At 36.2% G+C, this 20681-nt stretch overlaps 1 protein-coding gene across 1 annotated transcript; it reads left to right on the top strand.

Annotated features, from left to right (window-relative positions):
• Positions 1–9389: 9389 nt before the first annotated feature.
• On the top strand, positions 9390–17268 carry LOC115209124 (golgin subfamily A member 6-like protein 22). The gene is made up of 2 exons (XM_029777264.2): positions 9390–9637; positions 15599–17268. Exons 1-2 carry the CDS (start codon positions 9436–9438, stop codon positions 17164–17166), a joined length of 1770 nt encoding a protein of 589 aa, XP_029633124.1. The 5' UTR covers positions 9390–9435; the 3' UTR covers positions 17167–17268.
• Positions 17269–20681: the final 3413 nt, after the last annotated feature.

Below are 20681 nucleotides of genomic sequence, written 5' to 3' on the forward strand. Positions count from 1 at the left end.
ATACTAGCTGAGTAGAAAAAGTTTGTGTTGACATTAGAAACTACTCAAGGAAGAGGAAGGCAAACCATAGAAAGAATTAGTGAAGTGAGATCTGAGGATGTTGAACAGCACAGATTTGAGAGTAGCAACAATATGACCCACTGCAGCCTTGTCTGACCCATTCTAATTGATGATGATGATAACTTGATTTGATTATTGTGATTGTTCTAGAACTAGGCATATGACATTAAAAAGTCCAATGACAAGATTTGATTTGATCTTGGGCTTGCAAATAAACTAATTTATCAAACTGCACATTAATTTCTAGTAAATTTTGTCTTCTATAACAGACACCAACACCACCCTCTCTCACTCTCTCGCCTCCCTCTCTCTATCCCTCTCTCAATTTCCTACCATCCCGATAGCTTTGCTGTTTTATAGAAAGAGAAAATGTAGTCAACTGTTGAAGACCTGTTGCAACATCAATGTTAACTATCTGCCTTATAGGCTGTTACCAATCTCCCTTAGCTTAAATTCTTGCATGCTTGGCAAAGTGATGTGTTTTTACTTGGTGATTCAGATAAAGGGGTAAGTTGAATAATTAAATCGCAGTTTTCAAAGACTTTTGCTGTAAAACTTTAAACAAATGTAAATCTAGTTCTATATTTGAGAGATGAGGAATTATGTACATTATTTACAATTGACGGATATTTGTCCTCACCTTGTTTGTTAACACAACATTTCTGCTGATATACTCACCAGCCTTCATCAGATGTCTTGGGGAAATTTCAAAACTGGGTTCTCATTCATAAGGAATTTTTCAATGTTATTATTAGTCAGGCCACCGGACATATGGCATAGTGGTTAACCCCAAGATTCTGAGTTCAATTCCAGGCAGTGACCTAAATAATAATAATAATAATAATAACATAGAAAAATACCTTAGGAACGAGAACCCAGGTTCGAAATTTCACCAAGAAGGCTGGAGAGTATATCAGCCAAAACATTGTGTTAATAACAAACAGGATGAGAACAAATATCCGTCAAATGTAAATAATGTAAAAAATGTAAATCTGTCTTGTTATTCTTTTCACACACAGAAAAATAAGAGATTGACCACGCATCAGAGGACAAGTACCTTCTCATCCTTTTACTCACAAAAAAAAACTTATAGCAATCACTGATTAAATCTGTAATGGCTAGACTAATTTGTAACTTATGCATTTGTCAACAACATGATTTCACTACACTCTCGGAGTGGTTGGCGTTAGGAAGGGCATCCAGCTGTAGAAACTCTGCCAGATCAAGATTGACGCCTGGTGCAGCCATCTGGTTCGCCAGCCCTCAGTCAAAATCGTCCAACCCATGCTAGCATGGAAAGTGGACATTAAACGATGTTGATGAGGAGGAGGATGATTAAATAATTAGTAAATATTTATGCACAAACAACATATATTAGAAAACCAAAGATAAACATAAAATAGTTGAGCTTTTTTTAGCCTTTTTGATACCAACTCTACCATTCTTAATGTCCAATACTAGCCATGGAATGGGAATAACACTAGCTCTACCCATACTCAATCACCATTTCTACCATAATCTATCTCTCCACTCCTTATGGAGCCAAATTGCTAAGTTACAGTGATGTAAACAAACCAACACTGGTTGTCAGGCAATGGTAGGGAGACAAATACACTCACATATATGTACAACAGCTTTCCACACAGTTGGACTGATCCTAAAACCATAAGGTTCTTAATCATACAGTTATGCCTACTCCTGCTGATTATTTATATATATATATATATATATATATATATATATATATATATATATATATATAATATATATATATATATACATACAGAGAGAGAGATCCCCCACGTACATACACACACATTTTAGTTAAAATCTGGAGTAACTGTCAATAGCTGCCAATTTCACCATCAATCAGTTCATTCAGTAATGATATTAATTCATTTTTCATTTTGTTCATGTTGATATAATAAAGATGAAATATATTTATTTCAAATAATTCATAGATTATCCTTGATGTGTGTATATTAATGCTTCTCTATACAAAAAAATGTATATTTTAAAATTTAAACAGATAAAAGCATTCTTCTCTCATTTCTTATCTAATCTAATATGAATACAATGAAGATTCATTAATATCTTTACATAATCAATTGATAGCTTGGAAAACTTCTTAAACACTTGGCCATATCTATGTCTCACACATGCAGACATTCTCATTTATACATGCATACAGTCTCTCATGCACATACATACACTCTCACTTGTGCATACATCAATTCTCTCTCACTTTCTCGGTGACATACACATATACAATCTCTGTCACTGCATATGTACAGTCTTTATTTTTCACATACATACATATTATTTGTATACATTTATATTTTTTCTTTATTACACACACACACACACTCATGCAGTATTTTGGAAAGATATTTGATCTGTTTATTAGTTTTTTTCTCATAAACAAAATTTTATCTATCTCTCTCACACATGCATACTTACAAATATGCACAACTGCACTTTCTTTCCTTCACAAACTTCCTGTCCCTAACCCCTCCATTTTTTACTCGGTTTTTCTCGGATTCTTGTCTCTACCTCTAGCTTTCTTTCTCAATTTCTCACATATACATAAGTAAAATATTTGACTTTTTTTTAAAGTATCTTTTCTCATCTATCAGTAAAGTGCATCTGTGTGATAGCTGTAAGCAACCCTCATATTTCACATATACTGATATGCAAAAATGTGTTCAAAGTTATTGATTGGGTGGTGGTAGTTTTGGTTAATTGCTTTACTTGTTTCCATTTTGTTGCTACCAGCTAGCCATATGCCAGCAAGTTTGCTCCTACATAGTTGCTTGACCTGTTAGAAGTAGAAACCAAACACCCTTCAAATTACACCATGCTAGATATATTGGGAAACGTGGCATTGGATATATTATACCTAGAAAAAAAATGCAAAGTTCACAATCAGAATGTTTTTTATCATAAATCAGTTTGGTGAGGGATGACCTATGGTTGAATTACAACTAGCCAACCAAATAAGGTCCAAGGAGTCTGAAATGACACACTAATAAATCAATTCTAACTTCTTTACTATTTTACTCTTATCATTAGAGATAGTTGTTATTGTCAATCATTCATTGTTGGAGACACATACATGTGGCCACTGAGATCAAAGCCCTGTGTATGCAGGTGGGCATAGGAGCACTAAAGTGGATACTATTTTGTGTTGCTTTTTGCTGGCAACCACAAAGAGATGGGCACTGGTCATCTTTAATGTACTTGTTGTTATTCAGTTCGAATCCTGCTGAAGTTGAGAGTCAAAATACAGTAAGTCGAGAACAAGGGTAAAACTTAGTACTTGACTATTACTTGTATCAATTAATTACCCCTACCACCCTCTCACAATTGCTGACCTTATGCCTATATTTAAAAACATTATTATTGATAAGACTGCAAACTAGCAGAATTTTTATTGTGTCAGATAAAATGCTTTCTGGTATTTCTTCTGACTTTACTTTCTGGGTTCAAATGCTACTGAGGTCAACTTTGTCTTTCATCCTTTCAGGGTTAATAGAATAAGTACCAGTTGAACACTGGAGTTGATGTAATCGACTAATCTCTTCTCCCTACCCAAATTTCAGGCCTTGTGCCTATAGTAGGACTTATTATTATTATTATTATTATTATTGAGTGAGAGAGCAGTGCATGCCATCAAAGTGACACTGGGGTAAAATATACGAAGCCCAGTATATCCATCATGACTACCCGTCTGATAAGGGTACACCAGGCACATGCATCACAACCATATGTGCGCGATATAGTGATCTCATATCAAGATAAACAGCACATGACCTTGCAGGTGGGGCCCAGTTAGAATTTTCTTCTGGTCGAGTAACCCATCCCACTCAAAAGGTCCTTGAATAAGGGTTGTTTAAGGATGTTGAATGAAACACCCATGTTTCCAGAGGTGAATTATTCAAACTTCTAAAATTTCCTTTCAACACACGGCTATGATGCTCCCCCACTACTTCTGCTCATGATCAGAGATGCACATATCATCAGCCATTAATGGACATGCTCAACTGATTAAGGTCAAACAACTGACAAGCAAATCTGTGGTATTGAGCAGACTATTTGCTGTAGCCCATCTTTTATACCAAGACAAAACAATGTACTTATTATTATTATTATTATTATTATATTATTATTATTATATTATTATTAAATATTTGGTAGATTGAGGCAAATTTCTACTGCATCATCTGCTACACCTCCATGTTGCTGGGGTGTGTGCAGCATTGTGTGTTCTTTTCTGTTGTTGGTAGTGTGCAAACTCTTCCTAGTACTGTAGTGTATTAGTTTTTTTTTTCCTTGAGGTGTGGTGCTGTCTTTTGTTGTGTTCTTGTATTGTGTGTTGAGTGTGTAATGCTTTAGTTTTCATGGCTTACTGGTGGGAGTTTATTTCACTGGGTAAATGCTGTATAGAGTGTGTCTTGTATTTGTGGGCTGTTTTGTTTCGGTTGCATTATTGGATTGATAGTGTTTTGCTTAGGATATAGGCTGTTCCTAGCAGGGCTATATTTTGGATTGTGTATAGTGATGAGGATCCAGGTGTAGCTTCTACATTTTTGTTCATATTGTTTTATCACACCCAATACTCCGATTATTATTGATATTGTTTTTACCCTCATACCCCACATTTTGAACACTTTGATTTTGAGGTCTTTGTACTTCAACAATTTCTCCACTTCTTTTTTGACAATATTTTGATCAGAAGGGACTGCAATGTCAATCAGTAAGCAGGTGTTTTTTCCCCAATCCTTGACAATTATGTCTGGGTGATTAGCTTTTATTTATTTTTATTTATTTTTTTTTTCTGGTTTGAACCAGCATATCCCAGATGATTGTGGTCTGGTCATTGTCTTGTACCTTGCTTAGCACATGCTTATACCACCTGCTGTTAGTTTTATTACTATTATTATTAAATCTGGCAGAACTAGTAGGACATCAGACAATAATTTGTGTTATTTAATTGCATCTCTTTATATTGGGAGTTTAAAAGTCTTTCTGAAGTTAATTTTTGCTTTTCATCCTTCTGTATTTGATAAAATAAAATACCAGTCATGTCCTGGGACTGATTTCATTAACTGCTCTATCCCCTCAAATAAGCTATAGTTGTGTGCTTCACTTAGGAATTGCTATTATTAAGGCAAGTTAAGCCTCTGCACATAGGCTCCATCATCATCATCATCATTATTTAACATCTGTCTTTTATGGTGGCATGGGTTGGATGGTTTGACAGGAGCTTGCAACCCAGAGGACTGCACCAAGCTTCACTGTCTGTTTTGGCATGGTTTTTACAGCTGGATGCTCTTTCTAACACCAGTCACTTTACAGAGTGGACTGGAGGAAATACAAATAACTGGTGCAACACCCACTATCTCAAGATACAAATCAAGAAAACCTTTATAAATCAGTGAAAGAAAAATCATCAATATTAAGGAAACAGACCATTCAACACACATACATATGCACATACATGTCCTGATCAATAAGTATCCAGACTGTTGCTATAGTAACAAAGCTAAAGCATGGAAAGTGAAGCTACTTGACATAGATTGATCTTGAACTCTGCTGTGCATGTGCACTAAGTTTTAACATTCTAGCTCACTTCCACTGTTTACAGCAGTGCTTGGAAGGAAGGTGGGTAGTGTGTGATTGTCGCATTGACCATGACAGAGAAAGTCGAGCAGAGAATCTACATCAAATTTCGCAAAAAGTTTCGCAATACCTGCTCAGAGGCCTATGCAAAGTTTTCAAAAAGTTTTCATTGTTCTCAACACAATCAAGGAGATCTTGTGCAACTGAAATCCGAGTGTCTTTTTGGTCAGCTGAAAACTGTTTTGGTACAAACTTGGTAGACACACGTCTCATACCCAAATCTTCAGGGATAATGGACTGAACTGAACCGTAACTAATCTGCACATCCTCTGATAACTCACAAATGGTGATTCAACAATTTCCCCTCACAGCTGCATGCACGTCTGTGATGTTTTTCTCAGTTCTGCTGGTTGCGTGTCTCCCCAAACATTCATCAATATCAACATTTTTTTGGCCATTTTGGAAACATCTGAACCACTTGTACACTTTCGTGCAGCTCATACACTCCTCTACATACACTTTCTGCAACTTTGCCCAGGCCTCTGAGCAGGTATCGCCATGACAACTTTCTCTATCACGGTCAATGTGACGATCACACACTACATACTTTCTTTCCAAGCACTGCTGTAAACAGCAGAAGTGAGCTAGGATGTTAATACTTAGTGTGCATGCACAGCTGAGTTCAAGGTCAATCTGTGCCAAGCGGCTTCACTCTGCATGCTTTAACTTTGTTACTATGGCAACAGTCCGGATATTTATTGATCAGATCTCGTACACACATACATAATCTATGTATGTGTGTGTGTGTATATATTTAGTGCACATACTTGTGCACTCACATTCATACACACGCACACACATAAAATTAACTAACTGTAAATAAAGGATAATTTAAAACTAACAGACTAAGACCTATTTTACAATTTTTTCTTGATCATTGTCTGAGTAGGTAGAGCATTAATGTTCTGAGTTCAAATCATACTCAGGATAGTTTTGCCTATTACCAATAACAATTTTTGGAAGCTGATTTAATTTTTTCAGCCATTACCCACGTAGTTTCAGGTTCATCCCACCACATGGCACCTTGGGCCATGCGGTGGTCTTCTTCTATAGCTCCAGGCTGACCAAAGACTTGCGAGTGGATTTGGTAAATGGAAACCGAGAAAACATTGTATGTGTGTTTTATGTGTTTGAGTGTGATGTCATGTGATAGTTGTAAATGAATTGCCCTCCTTGGAAACAGGTAAGGATTGACAACATGGGAAAGTGGTAGACATAAAAACTATGATGAAGTGATGATGTTGATGACAATGGTGATGATAATGATAGCCCCAAACCCATGACATGTGATCGTGTTATAAACAATTATTATTAAAAGGCTTGGGAGTGAAAATGAATAGGTGTCATACAAAATACTTTACAATAGCTACATCATTCTCCTTTTATGTTCTGTATTCAGATTCTGGGGGTGTTGTCTTTTCATCTTTCAGGTTTAATATAAAAAAAAGTACAGGTAAATGCTGGGGCCATTCTAGTTGGTCCTATTCTCTGATATTATTATGTTATGGCAATGGTGTTCTCCTCATTTGTCACACTGGAGATGATCCATTCAATATCATTTTACTTTCATTTGTATTACTACTGAAATAATTTCTCCATTAATTTGTAATACTTTATAAATATGTAGAAGACATTTAGTTTGTCCTGTATCACAAAGATCAATGCCTTGATTTTTTGGTTAATTTCTTTTTTTATCAGTGACTATGATTTATTCACATCCACACATATATCCATCATTCCCATATATATCCTTTCATCAGTGTCTTGTCAAATCCACCCTGTAATTTCAAGATTTTGACTATTCTTAGTGCCTTCAGTCTTAAATAATCTACTAATCTCTTTTATTACATGGAAAAATGCGAGCATGAAAAGTAATATTCTTAAGATTATAAACCTGGAAAAGTACAGAAAAAGTTATTACGCCAGGAAAAGTATAGGACAAACTATTACTTCAAGTAAAGAATAAGAAACTTTTTACTTAAAATATTGCAGCAAAGAATACCAGTTCTTCTAATTTATCACTCTTTACAGTTCTCATCATCATCATCATCATTTAACATCCGTTTTCCATGCTAGCATGGGTTGGACGGTTCAACTGGGGTCTGGGAAGCCAGAAGGCTGCGCCAGGCCCGGTTTGATCTGGCAGTGTTTCTACAGCTGGATGCCCTTCCTAACGCCATTCTTTTAAATTTATTGTACAAAACTGTTCAGGTAATTTGTAAGTTTGTCTAATTAGTCACTTTTTTCTGTATTTAAGGTAGTAAATTAGCCAATTTCTACTTAAATAAGTATAGTGTTATTTGTAAACTATAATAAAATAATTTTCAATATTCAAATTTTAATTTTAGCTGCAATATTTTAAGTAAAAAGTTTCTTACTCTTCTCTTTACTTGAAGTAATAGTTTGTCTTATAATTTTACAGGTGTAATAACTTGTCCTGTAGTTTTCCAAGTTTATAATCTTAAGAATATTACTTTTCATGCTTACATTTTTCCATGTAATCCATGATTTTTCCAGGCATTGCTGTTTAGGATTTTACCTTATAAACTACTGGGTAGGGGGATACATTGGCTGCTATTTTAAGCGTGTTGAGTGACCAGGTAGAGGCTTTTTCATTGGTTTGATTGTGTGATGAAATTCTTTTACACATATATGTATAATATGAATATATATCATCAGCAGAAGTTAGAGAGTCAGTCAAAAGCTGAGAGTTTCATGTATTGGCATTTATCAAACACAAATTTGTCCATTGTCACTCTCTAACTTGTGACGAAATAACTTCTAAAATGCAAAATTTTGTCAAAAATGTTAAGAGTAAACCCTGTTGTATGTGACACATTGTACCAGTATTGGAAGTTTCAAAGTGTTTAGTCAAAAAAAAATAATTAAATAATCTAAACGTCAAATTGAATAGTTCTGAAATGGATAAAAAGTAAAGTTGACCTCAGCAGAATTTGAACAAAAATTGTAAACACAGCCAAAATACCTATTTCTTTATTACCCACAAGGGGCTAAACATAGAGGGGACAAACAAGGACAGACATAGGTATTAAGTCGATTACATTGACCCCAGTGTGTAACTGGTACTTAATTTATCGACCCCAAAAGGATGAAAGGCAAAGTCGACCTCGGCGGAATTTGAATTCACAACGTAACGACAGACGAAATACCGCGAAGCATTTCACCCAGCGTGCTAACGTTTCCGCCAGCTCGCCACCTTAGAATGTAAACTTTCATTTTAGCAATATATTCTTTATTATTCTTATTGCTAAGCATTACTTCCTTACATGAAATTTCATGGCATTTCACCCCATAACTTTTCTTCTACTGGTTACACTAGAAGCAGTGTACAGTGAACAGAAGATAATGGGACATGTGATAAAGGAAAGTGCAAAGGGGTGGGAGTAAATGATAGGGTTATTAGAGAGATGAGACACTATAAGAGCTGCAGAGTTGACAGTTATATATGTATACACACACACACACACACACACACATATATATATATATATACACCTACACATATATCCATACACTTGCATACTATACATGTACATACATATATATGTACCTGAAGATACATTTATCTATATGTTTAATTTAAAAACAATTTTTTGTTTTCTTTCAGAAAACACAAAGAAAGAAAATACAAAGAAAGAAAACACGAAGAAAGAGAATGGAAAGAAAGATCATATGAAGAAAGATAATACAAAAAAAGATAATATAAAGAAAGACAATATGAAGAAAGACAACAACAAAAAAGAGAGCAAAAGGTCTCAAAAGAAAAAATCTGGTGTCTGCTCAGTGCTTGGCAAATTCTTGCTTGTTATTGTGCTCTGTTCCTCAGCATTTGTCACGTTATACTTTCTGAATGATAATGTTCGTGAAATTGTTGGTAAGTATTTAAAACTTATTTTTGGTGCTCTTGTTTTAATTGATAATGTCTTGTGTTAGTAAAATTGTTGTTTTTGTTGATGATGTGTAACCTTTACATCAGCCTTCTTCATTGCTACTGCTATTGTTTAGGTATAGTGATCCCAGTTGGTCTTGCTTGAGCTGAGCTATAATTATTGTTGCTGGGGATTAGTGACTCTAGTCAGTCATGTTTGAATAGATCTATAGTTTAAGGGTAGCCAACTGAACAATGAGGGGGCATCTTGCAAGTTTGTACTTTGAATATGCTGAAACTGTTTCTTTTGAGGTCAGGGGTTTGAAAAGTCCAGAAGAAAGATACCTTTAAATTATGATTATATGATTGCATTAAAAAAAATATATAAACAACATAACCCGAAGCTATCTTCTCAGTAAGATAAAGTATGATTATATACAGATAATTGAATGTTATGTATTGTGTGATAAAATCTATAATTAATCTGAGTCACTTTCTGTCAGAGCTACCCCATATTCTGTATACAACAGAATTTCTTTATAAAGTATATATGCCTAAACGAGACAGCATGTGTCTTTTTAAGTTAACTAGTTCTTGTAAGAGTTCAAGCAGACTTAAGATTATGAGTCTGTTTCCTGATTTTGTGCACTCATTAAGTTGGGGTTTAAACTCCTAAAATATTCACAGTTTACATACTGTACTTATATACAATCAATCAGATATTATATGTGCTGTATTGTGTAATATATACTTAGTCTTTGTCATTTTCGTTCAAGCAGTGTTACATTCTGTTTATAATGTGTACACTTAAATGAGAGTGCAATGTAACATAGGTTTACTGGATGTTGTACAGGTCTAAATGATCTTGAATTTGCATTAGTCTTCCTAATCCAACAATCTCATTAATTTGGGTTTCAACCCAGAATAATCTTAGCAACAAAACCAGATTACTTCATATACTGTGTGGTATAATTTATGATTAATATAGACTAGTTTGCGAGTAGCGACTTGATTGTTAAGGTACCACTAGAGAATCTGTGGCCAGGTAGGATATTTGGTGGTCAAGCAGTCTAGCTAACACCATTTCTTATCAAGTATACCTCAGAGAAGATTTGGTCTCAGCACAACCAAATAAATACTTGTCAGGTGTAATGCTGAAGCATATATTATACTAATAGAAAGTTTGCAACTCTGTATTCCATTTTATCCATATTTTTATCAAAAAAATTTTGTCAGTCATTGTAAGTCTGACTGTCATCAATGGACATGATGTAAGTGTTGCAGAGATTTTATAGAGATTTAATGGAAGAGGTTTCTTTAAAACAAATGTAGTACTGTTGAGTCTCATTACCTATTAGATCATCAGATGTCTTTGAGGATTTCATTGTATGATATGTTTCTAATAGTCAAAATGAGGCTGGTGATGCAGGTTCTCCCAGTTATTGACACTTATGTGTATAATCATCATCATCATCATCGTTTAGTGTCTGCTTTCCATGCTAGCATGGGTTGGGCGGTTCAACTGGGGTCTGGGAAGCCAGAAGGCTGCACCAGGCCCAGTCTGATCTGGCAATGTTTCTACGGCTGGATGCCCTTCCTAACGCCAACCAGTCCGTGAGTGTAGTGGGTGCTTTTTACGTGCCACCAGCACAGGTGCCAGACGAGGCTGGCAAACGGCCATGATCGGATGGTGCTTTTTATGTGCCACCGGCACGGGGGGCAGGCGAGGCTGGCAACGGCCACGAACGGATGGTGCTTTTTACGTGCCACTGGCACGAGGCCAGTCGGGGCGGTGCTGGCAATGGCCACGTTCGGATGGTTCTCTTACGTGCCACCGGCACTGGTATCACAGCTGCAATTTCCATTGATGTTGAAAATGTTCAATTTAATAATGTTCAATTAAATTTCTGTAGGAAAAACATGGTAGTGAGGGAGCTGCAGCTCTGAGGAGGAAGGATTATCAGAACAGATCTAGTGGCAAGATACAATGTAATGATGAAAGAAGGGTATGCCAGTTGGTCTTAACTAGAGGGATGCAATCATTGAAATAATAGAAGAAACAGTGTGAGCCACTATTGGAATATTGGTTAATGATATAAACAGATTGGATACTAACTGGTACAGTCAGTTCAGTGTAGCATAGAATACAGCCTGAGTGGTATGGTAGGATGTGAGGGCCAAGAAGAATGTGCTATGAATATAAAAAACAAGTGTTGATGATTGGAATAGTTTGGGGAGCAGTAAAAACATCTAACATAAATTTAGAGGAAAATATGGTAGAATGAGACATTAAGTGCTCAAGTAATTAGAGGTCTTTGTTTCTAATATCCAGGTAAAAGAGTTTGAATGGTAGAGAAAGTAGATTCTCTGAGTGCAGACACCACCTTTTATATAGTGAGTGTTGCCTGAACACTAGAGATGTAATAGATATGGGATTAGAATTTGTGTCAGTGAGAAATACAGTTTGTTGTTTGGAAGAAGTGGCATGTAGAAGTAGATTGAGGTTGGACACAGAAATGAGAATTGGTCTATGGTTTGATTATATCCTTTGTTTTTGGAGGCTTTGCCTAATTTTGGGGTTAGTTGAAAGAGGAGAGGTGGAAACTAGGGCTCAGGAATTGTCTTTATCCAATCCATCTACCTCTCTAAGAACAATTTAAAGTCAGTTGTTGTAGAAGGCCCTCTAGAAATACTGTGGTTGCTGGGGTACTTAAGGAGATAATACAAGATTATTCACCTAAGAAAGAGCAGCTTCCAAAGACATTACCTACCTGCTCTGACACCATTACACTCTAACATACAGTGACATTACACAAGGTAAGGTGCAGCTGAAAAGGTATGTTGAAAGACTGAGGTAGTGACTCAAATGCTTGTAGCAAAGTAAACTTTACTTGCAGTGCTTGAAGGCCATTTGCTGTTGTTTTTCCTAGTCTCCCCTCTTTGAATAATATGAGGACTTGGGTGATTTATTGCAGTATGAATACAAGGAAGGCTATCTTATAGGACTGAATCCCATTTTCCTGTGCTTATCATTTTCATTTTGAAGTGATCAAAGCTGCTTTGTTGTGGCTGTAGAAGCCACATCTCTCCTATGGTTCTGCTCAGCTGATTGTAGGTTTGAGAGTTAAATCTACCAGCCTAAAGACAGGATAGAATAGAATGAAGGAAGAGAAGAGGAAGTAGGGAGATAAATCCATAAATTGAAAGTAGGTGCAGAGGATGAAGGTAGCATGAAGAGGTGACAATATTAGAAATTGGGATCAGAATGCTGTTGCTGTCTTCATCATCATTTAAATGTCCATCTTCCATGCTGGTATGGGTTGGACAGTTTGACAGGAACTGGCCAGGCAGGAGTCTGCACCAGACTTCTGTGTCTGCTTTGGCAGGATTTTTACAGCTGGATGCCCTTCCTAACACCAACCACCCAGCAGAGTAGACTGAGTCCTTTTATGTGACACAAGCACATGCAAGGTCAGTTTTGGCAAGGTTTTTACAGCTGGATGCCCTTCCAAACACCAACCACTTTACAGTGTGGACTAGATGCTTTTTACATGGCATCAGCACTGGCAGGGTCACCAAGTAGCAGTACTGTATATAAAGGAGACATAGGATTGAAACAGTATCAACTTGTTAGCTTTGATTCAATGAGCTAGCATCCTGTGACTCACTAACAGATTTACTTGATTTTAGTATAGTGCAGTATTTAAGTGTAGGGCTAATTATTAAAAGTTTGGATGAAATGAAGTCATATCATTATTTTACATTTGAATATACAATTAAATTCTATACATTTTTTATGAAAATAAAATAAATAAATTAGAAAAACAACTATTATTTATAATCTATCATATATATGTAGGTATGTTTGTTTGACTTACTATGATGTTTAATTTTTATTAATCTTATATGTACACTAATTAATGCTTGAGTTGTCTCACTTTGGCTGCAAAGAGTCATTCATGTAAATCAAATTTTTATACTTTTCAAGAATGATATAACAGTCAGAATTTTTTATTGATGACTCCCATACTTTAAGGGTTAAAATTTAATATGTTGTAGAGCTCCAGGTCAGCTCAAATCAAAAATACTCCAGCCTTAACAATTCCATCTAATTGTATATCCAAAACTGCATTAGTCTCTGTTTTCATTAGGTTGGCTTTAGGAAGGGCATCCAGCTGTAGAAACCATGCCAAAGCTAACACTAGAGCTCTGCACAATCCTGCAGCTTCCTGGATTCTGTGAAATTGTCTAACCCATGCCAGCATAGAAAACGGATGTTAAGTGATGATGATGATGAATGTCTGTCATTCAGTAGTGTATGATGTAAGGAAGATTGGCCTCTGTTTCTACCTGCTTAAGTGCCCCCATAATGACTTCTTTCAACATACATAATAGTTGCAATGTTTTGGCTATTGAGCAAACATAATCAAAGATGCCTTGTTTTATATGTCTGTAACTACATTGCCCAATGTCTCCTTCCATTTTGTAAAATTGGAATGTGATTTAAGAAAGATTTAGCTGCTATTTCTAACAGGTCAAACAACCGTTATTGACTCAAAACTTAATGTTTTATCTATAAATATTCAAAACCATTATATTATATATGCATATTAGTTGAAACATTGTATATCATTGATTGAAACCAATCAGTTCTGATCAACATGCCATATGAAACTGATCAAGTAATTATGTAAATTGACATTAGCTCAGTTATGAATTTTGTTGTTTAACACAAGTGAGCTCTAGTCAGATAGTGCTATGATCAAAGGCATTTTCAATTCTGATCTTCCAATCTTTACTTGAAGCATAACATATCCAAAGCTAAATTATTTGATGTATCCTGCTTTTCCTTTCTTAGGCAATAGATTTAAGAGAGATTTGATTGCTACTTCTTTACTAAACTCCCTCATTGGCTTAAAATAAGATATGTATGTTGTAGCTGAAACCTAGTATAATTTATATATGTATCTTAACCCTTTAGCATTCAGATTACTCTGTCAAATATAAATCTTTTTTATTCACATTGTTTTGAATTAATCATGCATTTATCTTGTGGCTTTGAGATTTCAGTGATGTAATTGTTTATTTTTAGAACGACACTATGGAATAGGTATGAGAGGCTGGATACTATGGCCAGTTTGAACATGAAATGTGTAGAATATTTTGGCTGGATAAGGCCAGTTTAATACTAAAGGGTTAAGTTAAAAGTGTTTGAAGTACATATACACAATTACCCATATTGTAGTTGTTGTTTAGGCCCAGATCAAGCAGATTTATGAACCAGAACCTAGTCAAGATTTAGTGTACCCAAAAACCTTACTATCCAACGTGTCCTTCTTTTGTAAGCCAGTAGGATGAGCTTTGAAAAACATTTGGTTGCTTTGCTCTTTCTAGCAAGTCAAGCAACTGTGTGGAAGTTCCTTTATTGGTCATTGAATAATAGGTATTATGTCATATGAAGTGTGGTTTCATGCTATATGTTGTGTGATATGTATTGAGTTATGTCATTTGTAGTGTGGTGCTATGTCACATGTGGTATCCTGTCATATGTTGTATTCTTATATGTAAGATATTATATCATATGCACTGTGATATTGTGTCATTATTGTGTTGTATAACATCTTATGTGTATAGTAATAATTATAACATTTATTACATTTATTTGTACCATTTGTTATAGAATAAGAATTTCTTACAAAGTCTCCTTCATTTCTCAGTTATAACTTAATCACTTAATATTGCTAATTTCCTTGAGAAACACAATGAAAATTACAGTTTCATTTTCTATTATACATTTCTGACCTTATGTCCTATGTAAGAAAATATTACCAGTTGTGATTTATACAATGTGTTCCATAAGTCTGTAAGATTTTCAAATATAATTGTGTTTAAAATGCTGTCTTATTTGTGGGACACATTGTATTTCATTTTTTCTTTTTCTTTTCTTTCTCTTTTTGTTTCTTTCAGATCCCCATATTGAAAAAGCAAAGATAGTTTCAGATGCCTACATTGGAAAAGCTATGTTAACCCTGTTTCCAAAAAGTGATGCTCCAGACACTGATACTCCAGAAGAAAAAGTGAAAGAATCTTACCCATTAGAAAATGATTTTATTGATGATGGTGAAGGAGAATTACAAGGCAATTTACCACCTCCTGATACAAAAGAATCTGATTCTTTGGGCGATGACAAGTTGAAAGAAAGTAAATCACAAAAAACTGCTGAAGCAATAAAGGAAACAGCTGAAAAAAGTCAAAAGGCAGCAGAGGAGGCTAAGAAGGCTGAAGAGGCTAAGAAAGCTGAAGAAGCCAGAATAGCAGCAGAAGAGGCTAAGAAAGCTGAAGAGGCCAGATTAGCAGAAGAGGCTAAAAAAGCTGAAGAAGCCAAAATAGCAGCAGAAGAGGCTAAGAAAGCTGAAGAGGCCAGATTAGCAGAAGAGGCTAAAAAAGCTGAAGAGGCCAGAATAGCAGCAGAAGAGGCTAAAAAGGCTGAAGAGGCCAGAATAGCAGCAGAAGAGGCCAGAATAGCAGCTGAAGAGGCTCAACAAGCAGAAGAAGCCAGAAAAGCCGAGGAGGCTAGACTAGCTGAAGAGGCTCGACAAGCAGAAGAAGCCAGACTAGCTGAAGAGGCTCGACAAGCAGAAGAAGCCAGAAAAGCTGAAGAGGCTAGACAGGAAGAAGAAGCGAAGAGAGCTGAAGAGGCTAGACAGGAAGAAGAAGCTAAGAGAGCTGAAGAGGCTAGACTGCTAGAAGAGGCAAGAATAGCAGAAGAGGCTAGACTAGCAGAAGAGGCTAGACTAGCAGAAGAGGCTAGACTGGAAGAAGAAGCTAAGAGAGCTGAGGAAGCTAGACAGGAAGAAGAGGCTTGGAGAGCTGAGGAAGAGGCTAGACGGGAGGAAGAGGCTAGGAGAGCTGCTGAGGAAGAGGCTAGACGGGAGGAAGAGGCTAGGAGAGCTGCTGAGGAAGAGGCTAGACGGGAGGAAGAGGCTAGGAGAGTCGCTGAGGAAGAGGCTAGAAGAGCTGCTGAGGAAGCTAGACGGGAGGAAGAGGCCAGGAGAGCTGCTGAGGAAGCTAGACAGGAGGAAGAGGCTAGGAGAGCTGAGGAAGCTTGGAGACAGGAAGAAGAGGCTAGGCGGGAAGAAGAAGCTAGGAGAGCTGAAGAGGCTAGACAGGCAGAAGAGGCTAGGAGAGCTGAGGAAGCTAGACAAGCAGCTGAGGAGGCTAGGAGAGTTGCAGAGGAAGCCCGAGAAGCAGAAGAACTTAGAAAAGCAGAAGCTGAAAAAGCAGCTGAGGAGGCCCGTAGATCTGCTGAAGAAGCACAACGAGAAGCAGAAGAAGCAAGAAAAGCAGAGGAAGTGAGAATAGCTGCAGAAGAGGCCAGGAGAGATGCAGAGGAAGCAAGGGAGGCTGAAAGACAAAAAGAAGCTGAAAGACTAAAAGAGACTGAAGAAGCTAGTGAAAAAATAGAAGAATCAAATAATTCAGCTAAATCAAAAAAAAAGTCAAAAAAAATGAATCTTATAAAAAAAGTGACATAACCAATGAAGATGATCGCAAAATTCAAAAAGAACTGGATGCAGCTGATGAATTATTGGAAAAAGTGAGTCCTTAAATGAAAATAAATTTATAATTGTAATTTTTACCATCTTTTTTTTTTCAATCCTTTTATTGATATGTGTGTGTGTGTTTTGTGTGTATGTGTATGTATATGCTCACTTAGTCTTGAATCTTCCAATTCAAAAAAAAATATGCATTACCTTATTTTATTGTATATAAGTATTTCTTTCATACCCAACTATAATTTTTAATATATCTAAAGTGTTTCACTTCAGAAAACAGTGGTTGTAAGGTTATGGCGCTAAATAATACAGACCATATCAAATAAGGTTATGAGTTTAAACCTAACTATTACTACACTTTATGTTTGGGCAAGATCTCACAATTCTGTTGCCTGGCAGACAATATACACCTAGGTTTGGTGGAACAAACAGGATAAATAGAACTTATTACATAAGTATATAAATATTGTTTATCATTTTCAATTATAAAGTTATAACCTAATTCAAGGGCTGGGAGTTTCATGCATAGCCCTTTTGCAATTTCCTTATGCAAACACAAAATTCTTGGCCCTTGAGTCATTTTGTAACTTCTGCTGATTAGTAATAATAATAATAATATTAAGTGATGAAAACTCACAGCTTATTTTGCTGGGTATAATGGAATGTGTCAGCTGTCCACAGCCAGCAGATTAAGGTGACACTTGTTTACTAGTCATGCTTCAAGAACCCTAATTCTTGCAGTTCCAAGCAATGCTGATTTTTGTAAGTGTTCTACCTTCACACTTGCACCAATCTTTTTCAGCCATGCTGGTAGTTGAGTAGCTGATACTTCCAGGTACACCAATTACTATTGATATCACGTCTACTCTCCTCATTGACCACAACCTTCATATTTTCCACTTCAAATTGTTATAGTTGTTTATTTTTTCTTCTTTCACATTGATCTTGTCACCATGGCATACTGTGTCAATTATCATGCATACACATATGTGCATACATATATACACTCACACACATACACATACACATGCATTACTTTATTGCTAGCTGTTTTTCTCCCAATAACATACAACACAGACAAAATGTGGAGTGATGAATCCCATCCATGTTAACATAGAAAAACAAATAGATGGAAAAGTTTCTAAAAAGATGGAAGCAGTTACTATATACATATAAGCATTGATTGATTTTATGATTATGATGGACCCTAAGCAGCGAGCTGGCAGAATTGTTAGCACACCAGGCGAAATGCTTAGCAGTATTTCGTCTGCTGCTATGTTCTGAGTTCAAATTCCACTGAGGTTGACTTTGCCTTTCATCCTTTCAGGGTTGATAAATTAAGCACCAGTCAAGTACTGGGGTCAATGTGATTGACTACTCCACTCCCCTCAAAATCCAGGCTTTGTGCCTATGATTATGATAGACCCTCCATCGATTTTGGCAATAAACATTTTGTTGTTCAATCAATTGTACTACCCACTTGTTTAATGTGGAACTGATTCAGTATTTCACAGACACATGTAGACTTAACATAATTCTCAGGTCAAATCAGTATGACAAAATATGTGACAAGGTTAGGACTTCAAATTACTAGTATGATTCAGCCAATGGACTTTCACAGTTTATATCAATAACAGATTCATTTATAAGGCTTTGGTTAGTCCAGTGTTATAGTAATACACATGACCAAGATGAAACCTAATGTGACAAAACTTAAGAAATATACATATTTTCTGAGTTCAGTTCCACCAGTAGTACACACACACATATACACACACACCACTGTCATCATTTTTACACAAGCTTCTCTATGTTGACATGAGTGGAAAAATCTTCACAGTTCAAGTCAGTTATTATATGGAGTTATTGTCCTCCTAGTTGGGTCTCACTTGTATGTCCTATCTTTTGGTCTGGTTTCTACTGTGAGTGCCCTTCCTATTGCAAACTACTTATTAACGCAATGTGCTAGGTGTATTTTGTCATGGCATCAAGTACAGATAAGTTGTCTTGCCCTTGGCAGAACTAGTGTGTGCTCTCTATCAAATATTGTGGATAGTGAAAAGTTGTTTTTTATGATACTAAATCTATTATATTATTCTTCAACATGATTGTAGAAGAATAATATATTTTGTTAGAGAGGAGGAGGAGGTAGAGTAAGAGAGCAGATAGCCAGCTGATGCATTATGCTGTTACTCGTGCAGTTTGTAGAAGTGAAAGATGAAGAGAGAGAGAGAGTGAAGTGCTAAGGACATGAAATGGGGAATTACATGGTTTTAAAATTTGTTGAAGAGGTAGCAAGAAAGAGAGAAATATAGGTTGTTAGACTCACTCACCATTCTTCTGTTGACAGAATTCAGTGGGTTCTATCATAATACAGCACAAGAGGTGGAGTATCTTTTACACAATAAATGTAGAGAGTATTCCATAACATATGCCCTGTAGAGTAGACCAAGAAGAGTAGGAGCAATGAAAAAACACAGGCCAGAAAGGAGTCGCTGAGAAGTGGAGATGGGAATGTAAGTGTGGAGAGTATTCAATAGCCCAGGGCACATACATTTGCTCAGGTGACTGGATAAGGAGGGTTAAGGATGCCAAGTGAAGTAAGAGAAAAGCTGGACAAGGTACAAAATACCTCAGTCTCTAAACACTACTCTTGTGTTATGGTATATTTTATGTATGTAGTTATATATATGGCATAGGTGTGGCTGTGTGGTAAGAAGCTTGCTTCCCAACCATATCGTTCTGTGTTCAGTCCCAATGCATGGCACCTTGGACAAGTGTCTTCTACTATAGCCTTGTGCCAATCAAAGCCCTTGAGTGGATTTGGTAAATCGAAACTGAAAGAAGCCCATCATGTATGTATGTATGTATGTATGTAAATATTTTTGTGTTCGTCCTCCTGCCGTTATTTGACAACCAATGATGGTGTGTTTATGTCCCTGTAACTTAGCAGTTCAGCAAAAGAGATCAATAGAATAAGTACTAGACTTACAAAGAATAAGTCCTGGGGTCAATTTCTTTGACTAAAAATCCTTTAAGGTGGTGCTCCAGCATGGCTGCAGTCAAATGACTGAAACAAGTAAAAGAATATATATATATATGGCAAATGAAAGTTGGAAGATGGATTATACAAGAATTTATTATTAATCACGACAATTGTTTCGACATCTAGCATCGATTCCTCATTTTATTATCGATTATATATACAGATCAAATTTGTAGAAAAATAAAAAAACGAAGACAGGTATATGAACAACAAGTAAGTGTACTAGTTTGACACTTGGGAAAAATGAAAAAAATCTTTTACATATATATATAGTTTTATTAAACTGTTGCTCCCCACCATCACCTCTTTATGTACTACCACTTATCACTCCCTCCCTGACCCACTCCTATTTTCTTTCATTTTCACTATTAACCACACTTCCACCTGTGTTCACCCCTTTTTGCCTTCACCTCTGTCTCCATCTCTAATCATATGTCCCTCTTGTTTC

Source organism: Octopus sinensis, linkage group LG3, assembly GCF_006345805.1.
Source record: "Octopus sinensis linkage group LG3, ASM634580v1, whole genome shotgun sequence".
In the NCBI taxonomy this organism is placed as follows: domain Eukaryota; kingdom Metazoa; phylum Mollusca; class Cephalopoda; order Octopoda; family Octopodidae; genus Octopus; species Octopus sinensis.